Source organism: Capra hircus, chromosome 8, assembly GCF_001704415.2.
Source record: "Capra hircus breed San Clemente chromosome 8, ASM170441v1, whole genome shotgun sequence".
In the NCBI taxonomy this organism is placed as follows: Eukaryota; Metazoa; Chordata; class Mammalia; order Artiodactyla; family Bovidae; genus Capra; species Capra hircus.
The window spans coordinates 46,362,508-46,380,858 of NC_030815.1; the positions used below are offsets into that span (position 1 = coordinate 46,362,508).

General features: G+C 42.5%; 1 protein-coding gene across 1 annotated transcript in view; it reads right to left on the reverse strand.

Annotated features, from left to right (window-relative positions):
• Positions 2,626–18,351, reverse strand: part of KLF9 (Kruppel like factor 9) — a 28,339-nt gene continuing 12,613 nt past the window's right edge. The window contains exon 2 of the mRNA XM_013965975.2: positions 2,626–6,037. Within this exon, the coding sequence (XP_013821429.2) occupies positions 5,808–6,037 (230 nt within the window). The 3' untranslated portion in view covers positions 2,626–5,807. The remainder of the gene's footprint in view (positions 6,038–18,351) is intronic.

An 18,351-nucleotide genomic window follows, 5' to 3' on the forward strand; every position in this document is an offset into this window, starting at 1 on the left:
TTTTTCATTAAATTCTATTCTTTTTTGATTTTAATATGACAACTCTTAAGGCAGAGGCCAACAAAAAAAAATTTATTTTTACTGGATAAAGATAATCCTTGTTATTTCATTTTAAGTGAAGCTCTTGTGAAATATGCACATACACAATTTCATATTTTGATTCAACTGAAAATCTAACTTTAAATAAGGAAATTTAGGTGCCATGTAGATTCTATTTTCCTTATTTGGGGCTGTTTCTGTGTCTCCTTTCTTTTTCCTATCTTGTGCTATCTGTTGATCAAGGCTCTTTCTGCTTTTAAAATTTTCTGCAAATTGTGCAAGGAATAACTATTTTATGATTTTCTACCTTCTAATTATTCTTCCCCCTCCCCAACCAGATGTCTATTTCCACTATTCTAATGCAGCGCTAGTAAGTTTCACCAGTTACCTCAAATACCTCATCTCAATACTTTGGACACATTTTAGCACTAGTCTTACTACAGCTCCCAGTGACATTCAACATAACTGATTAATCTCCCCCCACCCCCACCCCATCCCTTATTCTGTTGTTTAGTCACTAAGTCTTGTCTGACTCTTGTGACCCCATGGACTGTTGCCCACCAAGCTCCTCTGTCAATGGGATTTCCCAGGCAAGAATACTGGAGTGGCTTGCCATTTTCTTCTCCAAGGGATCTTTCCGACCTAGGGATCTTCCTGACCTAGGGATCGAACCCGCATCTCCTATTTGGCAGGTGGGTTCTTTACCACTGAGCCACCTGGGAACCCCAGTGCTTTATTCTAGGACCCTACAGTTTTCTAAGTTTTGTTACTTCTTCAGCTACCTTTCTGTCCCCCTCCCTCCTCCTCTGTTCTAGACTCTCTCTTTCTCTACCACAGGTGATCCCACCCATTCCTGTGGCTTCAGTTACCTCAAACTTGCCTGTGACTTCCAAATCTCTAGTCCATACTTCTACGAGTTCTAAACTAGTACGTGTAACTGTTGTTCTCTCAACATGTCCCTGTGATGTCTGACGGGCAATATGTCCACAGACAAGTCTACAACTTTCCTTCACACCAGCCATCTCCTTTCTTCCATCTCATCCAATTGCATTAATCTGTTGCTCAGGCCATAATAACCTGAGGGTCATGACTGGAGCTTTTTATCACTCACCCCTGACATCCTAACATCTTCAAGTCTAAATGATTCTGCCCCGAGGCATTTTTGGAACTATTCACTTCTTCCTACCTCCACTGATCCAACTAATCATCATCTCTCGCCTGGATTAATACCAGTCTCCCCGCTTCCATTCTTGCCCCTCTAAAATCCATTTTCTACCCACACCCAGAAAGAGCTTCTTGAAAAATGTGTATCTGATCATAACCTTCTTCTGCTTGCAACCTTCCATGAGATTGCCCCCTCTGAGAATCAAAATCAAACATTACACTGTAACCTGCAATACAGGCCTCATGATCTGGCCTGTGCCAACCACCCCATCCACTCTCATCTTCCTTGCTTATACTCCAGCCACCCCTTCCTTGAGTTCCTCCAAAATCCTGATCACCCTCCTGCCAAACTCCTCGCACTGGCTCATCTCACTTCTTCCATATCTGCAGGCCTGGCTCCTCCGTGTCACCCAGCTCCCAGCTCATACGTGTAAGTCCCCTCAGGGAGACTCAACCTAAAGTAGGCTTTCCTCAACACCCAAGTCACCCGCCTCTACTTTCATCACACTGCTTATCACCGTCTGAAATTACATGGCTACTTTGTTCACTTGTTTATGGGTTTTCATCCCCTAACATATAAACTCCTTGAATGAAGAGTCTGTGTGCTTTTGTCACCTTTGTGTCCTCAGTGACAACAATGCGTGGCACTAACCGTTGCTCAATAACATGGGTCAAGTGCAAATAACCTGATGTAGTAGGCATAGAGAGATGGAGGCTTCAGTTCAGCAGATCCAGATTTAAATATGGTCTACACCACTTACTAGAATGTGTTAGCAAGTTAGTCATTTCCCCCATCTGAAATATGTGGATAACAGTGGTATCTTCTGTAAGGAGCTGTACAGAGCTGCTGTAAAGATAAAATGAGAAAAAAGTACTGAACACTTGGCACTGTGACACACAATGAAAGCTTAATAAATACTAGCTAGCTAGTATCTACTTATACTAGATTATACTGTGATTATAGGTTATAGATTATCTAGATGAAATTATACACACACACACACACACACACACACTTTGGTGTTCATCTTCACTTGGTTTTATGGTTTTACTGTTTTGCCTTTGAGACTCCAACTTGTGAGTTCTTATCAATACCATATCTCAAGAGAATAATCTGAGTAATGTTCTCTGACTAGTTCCTAGTACCCCAGAATAGTTATAAGCTTTATAGACCTCTTTAAGTGATTTACCTGAAAATATAAATACTCCCCTCCAGTATAATACAGTAGTTTAACGCAGCCTCCATTCCGTCTCCTTCCTCAGAGGTCTGTGAATAGTAAATACAGACAGGTCTACACAAATATCTCACGTTGAAAGGCCTAAGTAAATCATCTTTGTACTCATCATAAAACCCTGTGAGCACTGGTTAAAGAGGTAACCTCCAGTACGACAAAAACACACCCCTTTCAGAACACAAATGGCTGGAACAATTTGATCTTTATCATTTATTATTTTTATTTGGACAACTTATATACATATGTACAAAATACCTACTGTCAGAACCCTCTTATAATTTCATTTGATTTACAAAAATGGGACAGCAAAATAACTTAGGTCACTAATACTGTACAAAAATAAAGCTGATTAAACAGTTGTAAAGATCAGTATCTTACAGTGTTACAGATCATTTATCTGTTGTGAAAGAACATCTCAGTCTATCCAGAGTGATGAGTGCTGTGCTAAATCTACCTGCAAACTGACAACTAGTCAGTTTCTGTAATTATAACTACCAAATATAATTCTCAAAAGAAGCATGATGTAGGGCTACACCTTAAAGCCAGGGCATCGTTCCACAGTGGTGAAGGGCTTTCTTCTTCCCTAACCAAGGAGAGGAGTTCTCTTAACTCTAAAACTAGTAAATTTTCCAGAATATGACAACTACTTACAGTATTAGAGAAAACAATTTCTCTTTCTTTTTAAACACCTGCAAGAGTCTTTCAAAAAATTCAGTTTGGTTAAAAAAGTAAACAAAAATTACTATCCTGCATTTGGATTTTTTAAAGTTAAATCCATGGTCTTTTTAATATAAAAAGTAACTGTTTCATAGTTTTAGTGTTCAATGAACTCTAGTAGTCCTATTTGAACCATATCTTGATAGAGTAAATCTAATTAGAATGCTGGTTCCTGTTTTGTGACGTGTTAAAACAGGAGTTATCACAAAGAATAAAAAGCCTTGAGTTTATACGTTATATTATTATAACATATAAGAGAATATCAAATGTGAGTTCTTCAACGACTTGAAAAGGCAAGTACAACTTTTTTTTGGGAAGTAAATTGTGCATTTTTTTTTTAAACAAGTTGCTGCATTTACATCCATCTAAGTGCTGGACAAAAGCCATATATAGATTTACTCCTGAAACTATAAAGATTGTCTTTCACTGACTTTGCTTGGTTTTCCTTCATTTCGTTCTGTGAGGGAAAGATGAGTTTGTACAAGTTAGTAGGTTGCTAGGCAACCCCAAACTCCTCACTCATTAAAAGGCAGCGTGCAGAGGATCACAAGCAGAACCATTCCATGAGTTCAGTAAGAAACAGGCAGCCTAACCTATTTCGTATGGAAGAACAGATGTCCTTAAAACTTATTTTGGACACAGAAATTAAAATTTGGTTTAAAATAAGCGTTTCAAAAATCTGAAACAGAGGTAGAAAGTGTTCTTTATTTTTCCTGACATGTTTTCCCGTGAGAAAACACTTTCCTTTTTATCCCATGGACTGATCCCAGTCCCTAATGTTAAAAGCAGTTCTTTTTATAGAACTACTAATGCAACTACATTGGTTAAACAAATCAAGGAAAAACGCCGTGCAGGTGATGGCTACTGTACTGGAAGTTGGAATCAGCTGTGACCCATGCTTGCTGCAGGAGCCCACACTGGTTCTGAACTGGAAACAAGCATGTATCAGGTGAAATGCTGAGTTCACCAATAGGTGGGCACCCCAGGTTTACACAACACGTCTCATAGCACACGTATAAACTAGAGTGCACCATAGCTCCCTGTTTTAAATATCAGATAAAAGTGTCAGAAAATGTTTCTGATGAAAAAAAGAAATGTAAACATTTCCCCCACCATCACTGCTGACTCCCCTATTTGAGGTTTCTTCTTAATGATGAAAACTCAGTTCGTTTTTCTGACCACATAAAGGCCAAAATTATGTTATCAGATCAATGGCATATTATGGATGTAGTGGTTGAGGCCATTTTAGACACCTGGATACAAGATCTATAGTGGTGAGGCTACTGATGCAAAATGTAAAAGATACAGTGATGTGTTTTCATCCCTGCATGTTCCATGTGCCTTCCTTTTCTAAGAGAGACGACCCTGCAGTCTCCTCTGAAATCATTGTGGTATTTTCCCTTAGCACTCACTACTTACAGGGATGTATTATTTTTCTTTTCACATTTCACCTCCCCTTTTCTTTTTACATAACTCTTGCACCTGTTAGTGGGAGTTTTGTAGGAATATGAGATGGTAACCAACAAGGCTTTTCCCCAGAAAGCAGACGTTCCCAGAGCTAGTTACCGTCATGCACTCATTCAAATAAAACCCAACAGAGTCAAAGCCCTCCTGTTCATGGCATTATGGTACAATAAGATGAGGTTAATTAAAAGGATTGGAAATTTTGGAAAAGTTAATAGAGCTAAAATTCTGGGTTTTTCTTTAATTAAAAAAAAACTACTACCCTCCTTCTCCTTCAGCATCTGTTGTATATATTCTGCCCTCACATCTTTGCCATTTCACAGGGAAACATGTACTGTAAAATAAGCAGATTATAATGCGTTTCCAAACAGAATGTCTGCTTCTATCCTTAAAGCATGTACTTAACTTATTCATCCTCTGCATTAGAAAATAAAAGTGCAGCTTATGTTCAAAAAGTACAATTCATACAAAGCAAGGTTTGAAAGTTCTGTACTTAGTGTAACCTTTCAAAGGTTTGTCTTGATTAGTATAAATTCAGACTGCTTACCCATTGACTATAAGTAACTTGTTTTGTTTTCAAGTCTTTAGATGACAGATCATGCTGGAGTAGATGTGCTCTTGCTTGCATAAAGACAGCTGTGCTATGGCGTTTTGTATCTCAAAAGGTAACGTGATTCAAGAGAGTGGTTTTGCTAAAGAAACCGAAGCACACTCGTCATTACATTAAAAGGTAAGAAAACAATTCTGAAAGACAGCAAGCAGAAAGGGCCCAGAATCACTGTGTGATGTCACAGGTCAACTCACCCAGTCAGACATATGTACACCAGTGTTGTATCTTTAAAATTCTACCCCAGTCTTGGCCTTACTCCCTCCCCCCACCCACCACCACCCCCCAAAAAAATTAAGGAGAGGGGGGAAAAAAAAAAAAGCATTTGCCTTCCCTCCCACAGTCAGAGACAGTTCAGAGCTGCCTCTGCAAGGGGACCAAGTGTCAACTTTGATCTCAGGCTACAGTGTGCTTTTACAAACAACACAGAGAGAGGGAAATTAGACTGGAGACCAGAGAACAGCAGCTTCCTATGCTGGCGGCACGCCTCCTGGGGGCCGTGGTTCCCACGTGTCTGTCTGTCCGCTGGGAGTAGTCTGTCCTTCCAGGTCTGTCCCTCCCTGGCTGAGGTGGGCAGCACCTCACAAAGGGCTGGCCAGCGCCTTTTTGGATCGCTTGATCATGCTGGGGTGGAACTCTGTGTGCCGCCGGGCGTGCTTGGTCAGGTGGTCGCTCCTCATGAAGCGCTTCTCGCACAGCGGACAGCGGAACTGCTTCTCCCCTGTGTGGGTTCGGTAGTGGCGAGTCAGCTCGTCGGAGCGGGAGAACTTTTTAAGGCAGTCTGGCCATGTGCAGGGAAAGGGCCGTTCACCTAAGAGAAGGGAATCAGGGACAGAGGTTAAAGGACCTGTCACCAAAACTCTCCAGGCTGGTCCTGGTGGACTACCCTATCACCATGACTCAAGGGATAACGCCTCTATGTTCTGGGCTGAACTGTCTGCCCCTATTCAGAGATCAAAGTCCTAACACCCAGTACCTCAGTCAGAATGTAGCTGTATTTGGAGACAGGGTCTTTAAAGAGTTAACTGAGGTTACATGAGGTCATCAGGTTGGGCCCGAATCCAATGACTGGTGTCCTTATGAGAAGCGGAGATTAGGTCACCGCCTCACACAGGAAAGGCTACGTGAAGATGCTGGGAGAAGGTGGCCATCTACCAGCCATGGACCAACACCTCCTGTCAGATCAGTGGTGGCATTAAAAGGTGCAATAAATGTAATGCACTTAAATCATCCTGAAACCATCCCCACCATCGCATCCACAGGAACCATCTCATCCTTCATGAAACCAGTCCCTGGTGCGGAAAAGGTTGGGGACCGCTAGTAGGGCGCTCAGTCTGTGGAACTTTGTCATTGCAGCCCTAAAAAGTAATACCATGAAGAAACTGCTGAGACTCATCTCTGTTAGGTATGAGTTTATACCCAGTGGATCCCCAAAGAGCCTCGGAGACTACATTTTCCAGTTTTTTTCTGTGCTGTTGCTGGTTTCATGAGTTCTCTCTGAGGAGTCAAACCTTAGCCCTTGCTAAGTTTCCTAGCATTGTAGAGATGGAAGAGAACAGAGCATCTCTAATCCAACCAACCTTCTGCCAGGGGCTGGCATCTCCCCTCAAGTTCCTGAGGGCCTGGCCATCCAGCTTCTGCCTGAACAAGTCTGGTGGCAGAGCCCCATATATGCCAAGGAAGGCTGCTTGTTTCTGAGCATCCCTGTAATAAACCGCTTACTGATGTGAACCTGCCTCCCTGTGAAAGCAGTATTTCAACCCTAAGAATTAGTTTGTTCCCTCTGCCACATAACAGTCCCTTAACTATCTGAAGACTGCCATCATGCCTTTCTCTTTTCTTATCTGGATGAAATAATCCCAGGTTCTTCTATATTTCTCATAAAAGAAGAACTCACATTATTCTAAAACAATGGCAGGGATTGCCTGGTGGTGCCATAGTTGAGAATCCACCTGCCAATGCAGAAGACACAGGTTCAATCCCTGGTCTGAGAAGATCCCACATGCCACGAGGTTAATAAGCCCACAAGTAATGAAGCCGACATGCTGAAGAGCTTGTGCTCCACAAACCATTGCAACAAGAAGCCCATGCACCACAATGAAGATCCAGTTCATTAACAGCCCCTAGAATTGAGGAAATGCCCAGTCAAAAATAAATAAATAAAAATTTTAAAATAAACTAAAATAATGACAAAAGTATTACTACGAACAAAGCTAGTGGAGGTGATGAAATTCCAGTTGAGCTATTTCAAATTCTAAAAGATGATGCTGTGAAAGTGCTGCACTCAATATGGCAGCAAATTTGGAAAACTCAGCAGTGGCCACAGGACTGAAAACAGTCCGTTTTCATTTCAATTCAAAAGAAAGACAATGCCAAAGAATGCTCAAACAACCGCACAATTGCACTCATCTCACATGCTAGTAAAGTAATGCTCAAAAATTCTCCAAACCAGGCTTCAAGCAACACGTGAACCATGAACTTCCAGATGTTCAAGCTGGTTTTAGAAAAGGCAGAGGAACCAGAGATCGAATGGCCAACATCTGCTGGGTCATCGAAAAAGCAAGAGAGTTCCAGAGAAACATCTATTTCTGCTTTATTGACTATGCCAAAGCCTTTGACTGTGTGGCTCACCATAAACTGTGGAAAATTCTGAAAGAGATGGGAATACCAGACCACCTGACCTGCCTCTTGAGAAACCTGTATGCAGGTCAGGAAGCAACAGTTAGAACTGGACATGGAACAACAAACTGGTTCCAAATAGGAAAAGGAGTATGTCAAGGCTGTGTATTATCACCCTGCTTATTTAACTTATATGCAGAGTACATCATGAGAAACACTGGGCTGGAAGAAGCACAAGCTGGAATCAAGATTGCCAGGAGAAATATCAATAACCTCAGATATGCAGGTGACACCACCCTATGGCAGAAACTGAAGAGGAACTAAAAAGCCTCTTGATGAAAGTAAAAGAGGAGAGTGAAAAAGTTGGCTTAAAGCTCAACATTCAGAAAACAAAGATCATGGCATCTGGTCCCATCACTTCATGGCAAATAGATGGGGAAACAGTGGAAACAGTGGCTGACTTTATTTTTCTGGGCTCCAAAATCACTGCAGATGGTGACTGCAGCCATGAAATTAAAAGACGTTTACTTCTTGGAAGAAAAATTATGACCAACATAGACAGCATACTAAAAAGCAGAGACATTACTATGTCAACAAAGGTCCGTCTAGTCAAGGCTATGGTTTTTCCAGTGGTCATGTATGGATGTGAGAGTTGGACTATAAAGAAAGCTGAGCACCGAAGAGTTGATGCTTTTGAACTGTGGTGCTGGAGAAGACTCTTGAGAGTCCCTTGGACTGCAAGGAGATCCAACCAGTCTATCCTAAAGGAGATCAGTCCTGGGTGTTCATTGGAAGGACTCATGTTGAAGCTGAAACTCCAGTCCTTGGCCACCTGATGCAAAAAGCTGACTCATTTGAAAAGACCCTGATGCTGGGAAAGATTGAGGGCAGGAGGAGAAGGGGACGATGCAGATGAGATGGTTGGATGATGTCACCAACTCAGTGGATATGGGTTTGGGTGGACTCTGGGAGTTGGTGATGGACAGGGAGGCCTGGTGTGTTGCGGTTCACAGGGTCGCAAAGAGTCGAGCGACTGAGCGACTGAACTGAACTGAATGACAAAAGTGCGTGTACAGACTAACGGTTTCACGTGGATTACCTCACTGAATTCTTGCGTGCCACCCCATGAAGGTGGCCCATTTTACAAATGAGGGAACAGGCTTGACACTCGTCAGTGTTTCCACATCCCTCCCATTATGGTTGCTCTCCTCAGATTCATGCTCCTGTTTCCTTGTCCCACTTAAAAGGCAGCTAAGCCTCGCCCTCCAGACATGATCAGGCCAGCACTGGGGGCCTCCTGCCCCCTAGACTGGCAGGGGAGAGTCTGTGTCCACGTTTGTGAGGGACACACACAAGCAGAAAGGCAGAAGGAGCTGCTTCGGATGAGAATCACTTGCTCTTCTTGTGACTGTTACCCCCACCAGCTCTGGGTACCTGCATCCCTGCTCCTCACGCCTTTCCAAGCAAGCCCAAAGCAGCTACTTCACAGACTCAGGGCACAAACTCTGGTTTCCACAAAAGTCTCCAGACACTCCTTAGGTAGGTGTGAGGAGTGAATATTGTCTCACTCCTGTCCCCACCTTCTTGGAACCCAGAGAGAGGCTCAAAGGGCTGGGAGCTGCCCAGTGTGGCGCAGCTGAGTCATCCAAAAATGATTCCTTCCCCCAGCTTCTCCTAACCTGTGCCAGAGATGAGAAAATAATGAGAATAACAACAAAATACCACTATCACCTCTGTGACAATCTATACATGACTAAGATTTTATTTGCTGCTCTCTAAGCAGAGCAATAGTGACCACGCCATGTACAACCTACCTGCTCTTACGGGAAACTCGATGTGGGCAAAATGAATTTTTATACACAGATTCACCATACAAAGGTCGAAATATAAACATGTCCTCCCTGAGCTCTAAGCTGAAAAGCCACAGCAGCCGAAGGCCATATAGCAAGCCTGTGCATTCCCAGCTCTACCCAAGGCGGATGATGTGCAAGGGGCTTCAAGCCGAATCCTCTGAAACACCAAAGACATGGAGTTGAAAAGGACAGTTTTGTAACTTCTGTTGGATTAAAAAGAATTTGTACCCAGAACTTTTGAGCAAAAGGCAAAATGCAGGTTTTATCAAAACCCAAAAAGTCTGAGCCTCCTGGGGCAAGGACAATGTCATGTCTGACTTTCGTGCTACCTGTGCTGCCAAGCTTTTAGTAAACGCCTCAACTGTGCACTGAGTCTTCTCATCCTCCAGGTCTCTCATAAGACCAAATCCTGCTCAGAATTTCCCAGAGCACGGAAAGATTTCTGGGCTTTTTCAGAATCAGACAGCAGCAAAGTCCTCTCTAACCTCAATGAAGACTCTATGGAGAAGTGTTCTTTTAAACATGTTACATTAAAAAATATAATGAATACTTGGAATTTACAGCATGAAAAGCTGTAAAAAAAAAAGAACAACAGAACAGAAACCCCTCTTTCTGTTCTCCCTACACTGGAGCCCTCTCTCCACTGCTTGATGATCTGGTGGGAGGGAAGTGATGACAAGGAAAAGCTCCATGTTTTCTCTATGCTTGTCAGGACAAATGCGCATCAGAGGCAGTTTCCTTGAGGGTGTGGTAATGTGGTTTAGTTATTCACTGGCACGTGTTTCTTTCAAGTGCATCATGAGGAGGGATTAATTTATTTGAATGAATCTGTGTCCATTGTGGGAAAAATGGGTCAGAAGACCACTCCAGCATGTGCTAAGACTGGAAAAGAAAGAAGGCATTCCCTGTTTCAGCAAGATGGAAGTGATAGTCAGTGGAAAATTGTCATGAAGCCTGAATCGGCTATGTGTACTGGAGAACTACTAAGTATATATGTTTATTGCTTCACAAACATTCCGAGTATAATCAGGGTCTGTTTCCACTGCCTTCACTTTCGTTCTGGCTTCTGGCTGTCCTCTCTTTACTGCCCCTCACAGTAGTCAAGTGATTGTTCTCGTTGCTTCTAACCCAGGTACTGTCCTTGCCCTAACCTCTTTCTACCTGAGTGCTTAGGAGAGGAGAAAGCCACCCACAGGGCCCAGAGCAAATCAGAGCCAATAGTAGCCTTTGTTAGATTCATGTAATGTGTATAATTCAAGCTTACAGTTTCCAAGCATTTAAAAATAGATCTACTTGGAAGTGAGTTGCTAGTCTAAAAGCTCTAGGATTGTTTTGATTTTTCTTGGATCCTTTGGAAAAGCATTAGGGGCTTTTGGTCGATGATCTAAACCAGGAGTTAGCAAACTTCAACCCTTAGGTCAAGTTTGACCTGCTGGAATAAACACCATCCTTATACTTAGCTTTTACCAATGGTTGAAAAAAAAAGAATCAAACAAATATTTTGTGACAGGAAAAAGTCATATGAAATTCAAGTTTTCATGTCCCCATACAAAGTTTCACTGGACCAAAATTATGCTTATTGTTTATGTATTATCTATGGCTGCCTGTTTACTTGGGCTTCCCTGGTGGCTCAGCTGGTGAAGAATCCACCTGCAATGCAGGAGACCTGGGTTTGATTCCTGGGTTGCAAAGATCCTCTGGATGAGGGTATGGCAACTCACTCTGGTATCCTTGCCTGGAGAAACCCCATGGACAGAGAAGCCTGACTATGCAGTGCTGAGTGGTTGTGACAGAGACTGTATGGACCACAAAACCTAAGATATTTACTATCTGGTACTTTATAAAAAGTTGGCTGACCCCTGATTTCAACCTGCAGCCCTGATTCTCTATCTGGTACACACCAGAATTTGTAAATGTAAATGTCTTCAGGAATCAAACACAAAATAAAAGTGGGTGAAATGCCCAGTATATTAGACTGTATCATAGACTGTAGAGGAACCTGGAGCCAACTGGGGAATGCTTTCCACACAGAAAGGCATTCAAACTCCACATCTGATAACACACTGTGCCAGCCAAGCAGTAAGCAGGCAGGGGACTTGAATTCTTCTTGATGATTTGCAATTTGCAGCCCTTGGAAATCATCCACCTCTTCAACCTGGTGGAGAGTCTGCATACAACCTACTATGGGATGCATTTCCGCATGTTAGTTAATGATAGATACACGTTAAGGTATCTGGAAAAATACACGTTTTGAACCGAGGAAAGTATGGAATGAGGAAATCAAACAAGAGGAAAGAGAATTTAAGGCTGAATGAGACCGGAGATGATGTGCAGAGCGGGAAGGATGGGCCTCAGAGGGGCTGTGATTTGCCTGCCTCCTGCAGCTGGGGGTAAATCAAGTCAGGCCCTTCCTTTCAGCTCAAGTCTAAGATGCCAGAAGAAAGGGTAGCCTTCTTTGTATAGAAAAAAATCATATGGCAAAGCAACAATTAATTAAACAATATTTAAACTTATCTTTCATATTAATGAGAGAATCACCATCCTCCTGAGGGGCAGGAAATAAAAAAAAGACATGTACAAGACTAGTGCTTTATTTCTGGCCTTCACAGGAAAACACACCCAGAGGCAGCGACACAATAAAGTCTGCTTTACTGAAGCAGAGCTGTTAACAGCACAAGTTTCTGTGTGTTCTCATTATTTATACACCACTCCCCTCCCCTCCCCTTTCAGCAACAAGCTAAGTGCTTACCACTGACAGACTCAGCTCTGAGTATAAAATAACCTGGATCGAAGTGGCTACTGAACACTGCACCAAACGAGTAAAAGATTTTCTTTCCAGAGACAGGTCAGGCCTCTAGAAGTCTTCTGGGCCTCCAGTAGGTTCAAGAGAAGTGGAGTAGGGCCTGCTGGCTATGCACTTGCCAACTTGATGGCTCATTGCTTTTAAGAAAGAACTTCTGCCCTACCTGGTGATTGGCTGACAATGCCAAGTGAGGCTTATTCTTCTGTGTAAAGTTGTGAAATGAACAGTGCTGAGTGTTCTGCATAGAAGGTGAAAGAGGACAAGCTTGGAGATTGCTAACTGGACACATCTAACCCTGTTCAGGCTCCCCTGAGCTCAGATGGGCAGCCATTGAGGTCCCAGCCTGGATTCTCAACCCTCCCCTCTCTGGCTTTCCTTCCACAATTCCATGGAAGAGCCAAAAATGGGCTAAACTTCATTGACACACAGGGTTAAAAACACCCTGATACTTGCACTGCTTTGAGCAAAAGTAACTCAGTCTAGTAAAACAAATCTAATGGAATCAGGCCTCTTTTTCGAAACAGAATTCTAAAAATGCCAATTAATAATCGCATCATCACACAGATGTACAAAATCAAGGCTGTTTCTTGAGGAAAAATAGTGTTTTTCATAATTACAAAAAAGCAACTAGGATTCCAGAGATAAAAAGATAATTTGATATTGGAAAATCATAATGATATTATTCCTCATTTTAACAGGCTAAATTCACCCCCACTTACCCTTACCCACACACACACATCTTGCCTTGCCTTCAAAAATGTAGAGCGGTATTTGATAAAATTCAACATCTATCCTTTTTTTTTTAGGAAAACAAAATCGCTCCTTAAAGGATAAAAAATATAGATACAAACCTTTCCCCAGCAAGGTCAATAGTAAAAGAAGGTAGCATTCCCACTAAAGTCAAGCTCAAGGCAGGAATAGATTCCTGCCCCAAACATTGAATAACAGTTATTCAAATGTTATTCAGGAAATGCTACTGAATGCAATTAGATAACAAATTGAGAAGTAAATTGTGGGAAGGAGGAGGTGAAATAAGAATTACTTGCAACTGATATAACTTCCTTTTTGAACAAATTAAAAGGCTCCTCTGTCCATGGGATTTCCCAGGCAAGAATACTGAAGTGGGTTGCTGTTTCCTTATCCAGGGGATCTTCCCAACCCAGGGATCCAGCCCACATCTCCTGCATTGGCAGGTGGATTTTTTTACCACTGAGCCAAGAAAGCCCGAAATCAACTATAGTTCAATAAAAAAATTTGAAGAAAAAAATGCATTCATAGGTATAAATATACCAAAGAGCAATGGTTTTCTTATATGCTAACCATAGTCAGTCAGAATAAGCCTAAAATAAATTTCAGGCCCTGCACAAAGAAAATCATAAAACTATGATATGACAGGAATGAACAAATGGGACATTTCCCATGATCTTGGATGGTAAGACCCGATGGTGTGAGTATGGCTATTCTGTACAAATTAATCTATAAAACTAACACACACTAAAGAAATTCTTCTTGAACTTGACAAAATTATTTTAAAGTTCACTGGGAAGAATAAATACACTCAACTTGCCAAGAAAATTTTTTAATAGAACAGTAACAAATGAGCACTTGCAATACCAGTTGTTAAAATGGATGATTAAAGCTGTAATAATTAAGATACTGTAATACCAGCACAGGAAAAGACAAGTCAGTGGAGCAGAGTCAAGTCTGAAAATAAACCCAAGACTATAGGGATGGGTCATTTCAAATCACTGAAGAAAAGAATACTTAATTCAATAAATGGCATAGATATTTGGTTAAAAAAAAATTAAACCTGAATCCCTACCCTTACACATTTCATTCAAGTTCCAAATGGACTATACCCATAAATGTAAAACATAAACCACAAAGGTAAAAGAAAATACAGGTGAATATTGTTAGAATCCTGGAGTAGGGGGAGATTTTCTAAACATGAAACCAAAGGCAGTATCCTATTTGAAAGACAGTTCTGAAATACGTAAAAATGTTAAAATGTTTGCAATTTGCAGCTCTTTGAAATCATCTACCTCTTGAACCTGGTGGAGAGTTTGCATACCTACTATGGGATGCACTTCCGCATGCTAGTTAATGATAGACACATATTAAAGTATCTGAAAAAAGACACATGCTTTGAACCTCAGAAAGGATGGAATGAGGAAATCATACATATAGAGGAAAGAGAATTTAAGAATTTAATATATATATATATATAAAAGAACCAAAACAGTGAACAGTGAACTAAAGGAAAATGCAGCATAAGTCAAAAGGTTAAAATCTATGGCACAAAAAGGGCACTAGCAAACTGACACAGCCCAACTTAATAAGACTTCTTGTTAGTTGCTCAGTTGCGTCTGACTCTTCGCAACCCCATGGATTTGTAGCCTGGCAGGCTCCTCTGTCCACGGGATTTCCCAGGCAAGAATACTGAAGTGGGTAGCCATTCCCTTTCTCCAGGGGATCTTTCTGACCTAGGGATTAAATCCAGGTCTCCTGGATTGCAGGCAGATTCTTTAACGTCTGAGCCACCAGGGAACTGGGCAAGGATGCAAACAAAATAATCTAAGGAAAAAAAGAAATACTAACAACCAATTAATAAATACATGAAAATATATTCAATCTCATAAGTAATCAAAACATGCCAATCAAGAACACCAGTGAAATATACATCAGGATGGTAAAAATGTTACAAAGTACATTCATATACCAATCATTGACAGTGGCATGAGAAAATAGGCATGGGAGAAGCTTATAATTGTTCCAGGACCTTCTGGTAATACATTTGTCCAGGAATTATTTGTGGTAACAATAAGAGAGGAATATGAAAACATACAGGGATACCAGCATTGTTCATAAAAGGTAACACTTGGTAACAACCTAAATGTCAACCAAAGAAGACCTGGTCGAACACTTCAGTGTTCCACACAAAGGAATAATACGTGCCTGTTACAAAGGTCCTTGATGGTTCTGTACAGAAGGTGTTAGCAATTCATAGCTAAACAAAGAGAGCAGTGCATGATCTGCTGTGTGCGTGTGTAAACATTTACGGAGAGGAAACATCTTGGAAGAATATACACAAAATATGAAAAACAGTCATCTAGAGGTGAGGGGATAACCTCTACTTTTTTGGGGGGTAATTTCCCCCTATGTTTTCTGATTTTTTTAAGAGTAAGTACTATTTGAGAAGTCAGAAGAGTCTTACATAATGATGATGAGTTCAAATTTTTCCACCAACGGGTTGATCAAGATTCCAGGGGCAGGGGAGAATTTACACTCTATTGAGAAACAGATTCAAGTGTCCAAAACTGAAGAAAGGTAAAGAATTGCTCTGCTTCCTTCTCCAATTGTTAGAAAGTGAGGAACTTTCAGAAAAAACTGTTGTATTCTGTTTTCTCACCCCTCCCCCACCTCCTCCTCACCTACTTTTCCCATATGTGAAAGGAAGATGGCCCCTGCAAGAAGAGACAGGACTCTCCCTTCAGACCCTGAGTGACACAGGCAGTGATGGTAGGACTGCCCCACCGAGGAACAGGCTCCTTAGGAAGCAGGGGGAGAGAGAAGGGCAAAGATAGGCAGCCCGAAGCCCAGAGCCCAGGCTGGGTTCCTGCACTGACCGCAGGCCATTGACACCTCACTGTCCACTATCATCAACCCTCATTCCCCACAGGAAAGTCATGCTAACTTGCAGGTACACAATGTGAGCGATGCTTTACTGCTTTTCATTTCTATTACCCAAGCGCAGACGCACCTATACACTTAAGAAGAGGTGTACATGGTCTGGATATAGCCAATTCTACAGTGTCCTGCATAAATCATTCCAATTAGTACCAAAGTCAAAAATCAAGAAATTAAGAGACTCATGTTTGCCAAAAATATTGCTACTATCTACACAGGTAGATGTCCTGAAAAATAAAAATTCTTCATAGCACTAGTAGGATAATCCTGCCTGAATGCCATCCCATCACATTAAGGGTGGCTCCTGGCCTCTCTCTGTCTGAATCCTTCTTGTGATTTGGTTTCCTTTTACATTTCATTTGTTGATACAAAAGAGTCATGATAGAGTCTGGATGTGAGCTCTCACTTCCTGGTCCCTGTGTTTATCCGTGGAAAGCAGCCTGTCCCCAGATCTGGGGTTCTGAACTGGGAAGTGGGTGTCTGTGACATCTATCTGTCACACATGCTTCCTCACTGGGAGCTGGTGTCTAGGTGTACGGAAGCAAGTCAGCCTGTCTGAACACTGCTTGCATATCCCTAACCTCAGCTGACTCACGAGAGGGCGCGTGTGCCAGGACCTAAGAAATGAAGACGATAGACTAGGGTCTTGACTCTTTAGGTGCTCAACCCAGCAAGAGACATGTCATTACGTCTTCATGTCTCCACTACCTGGTCCTGGCTCAGCAACTCTGAAATGGCAGAGAGGTGCAGTGATTGTCCCTCGTTCACACAGCTAGGTCTAGGCCCAGATTCATCAGTTCCCATGAGTGCATTCTTCCTCACATCCCAGACTGTGGTGTGCTGCCTTTGTGCAGTTTTTGTGGGGGAAAAATAAATAAATAAATAAATAAAAATTACCCGTCAGGAACTAAACACTTAAAAGGATATGTAAGCTTGATGGCAAAACTACGCTGAGAACGGAGATTCTTTGTATCTTTGCATTTTGATTCATTTTTATGACCATGTAATTCAAACCTGTTTCAGGTGAAGCCAACTCAGAGGGCCAGTGACTCGACCAAGGACACCCAAATCCCTTTTTCTGTTCTGAGCACAGAATAAGATTAGAGGTGAAAGAAGAACACAGGCCTTAACTAAATGTAGAGCGCTCCTCTTCCGTGTTTGTCTAATTCCCTTACTCCCAGGCCCTCCTTTCAAGACGCACTGCCTCAGGGAGGGAGAGACAGTTAAAACAAGTAAGCTGCTGCTGAGCTTGAGGTTTCAAAATAGAGTTTTAAAAATGTAAAGCAGACGCTGAAACCCTTAAATTCTCTTAATTTTCCAAAGCTTCCTAGCAAGACCTGAGCTGCAGAGAGAGAGGGAAATCAGAGGGGCTGTGTTTAAGGAACAGATGCAGAGGTCTCTGAGGAGGGCAGGCCTTCTGGACTCTCCTATTAGAAACAGGCTGCGGTGGTCTGAGGGTAGTGGCCCGTGCAGCCTGGCCCACTGCATGCCCGGAGCCTGTCTGAGCCCCTCAAGGAAAGCCCCCTACACACATCGGGGCACCTAACGAGTTGGGCAGCCACGCTGAGAAAAGGGTCTCAAGGGCCTGCCTGAGTTTCCACCCCTTCAAATGTCGGGTGGGGGAAGAGACTGTTCCCAAGTCTAAGTCCAAGCACTGGGGAGGACGCTAGGGGAGGACAAGGCACGGAGAGCAGAGAGACACTGCGTAGAGGCCCACCTCAGCAGAGGACACCCACATGTAAGGAACGGGACTCACGCCGGGGCATGGCACCCTGGGGGAGGCCAGCAAGGCCAGAGGAGGCCACGCAATGTGGACAGCCCTCCTGCGACGCCAGAAGAGACCAGGCTCTTGCCTAGCAAAGAAATCACTCCCAAGAGAAAGAAAGGCAGAAGGAAACGGAGAGAGAACTCTGATTTTGTGAGCACGTACCCAAAAGAGAATAAAATTTAAGAGGAGAGTGAGAGACTCCAAATTGCCAAAATACAGTTTGCCCACCCAACAGCAGAAACAGTGGTGAAGCGGAGGGGGGCGCAAGAGAACTCAGTTCTGGTTATGAATAGTTCCCTTTTTGATGCTTCCCAGGCTCATGACTGGGAAATTCTTACCCAAGGACATAGCTGCTTTTTGAGAGCCAGAAATCTTGGTGGAAACGCAGGGAAAAC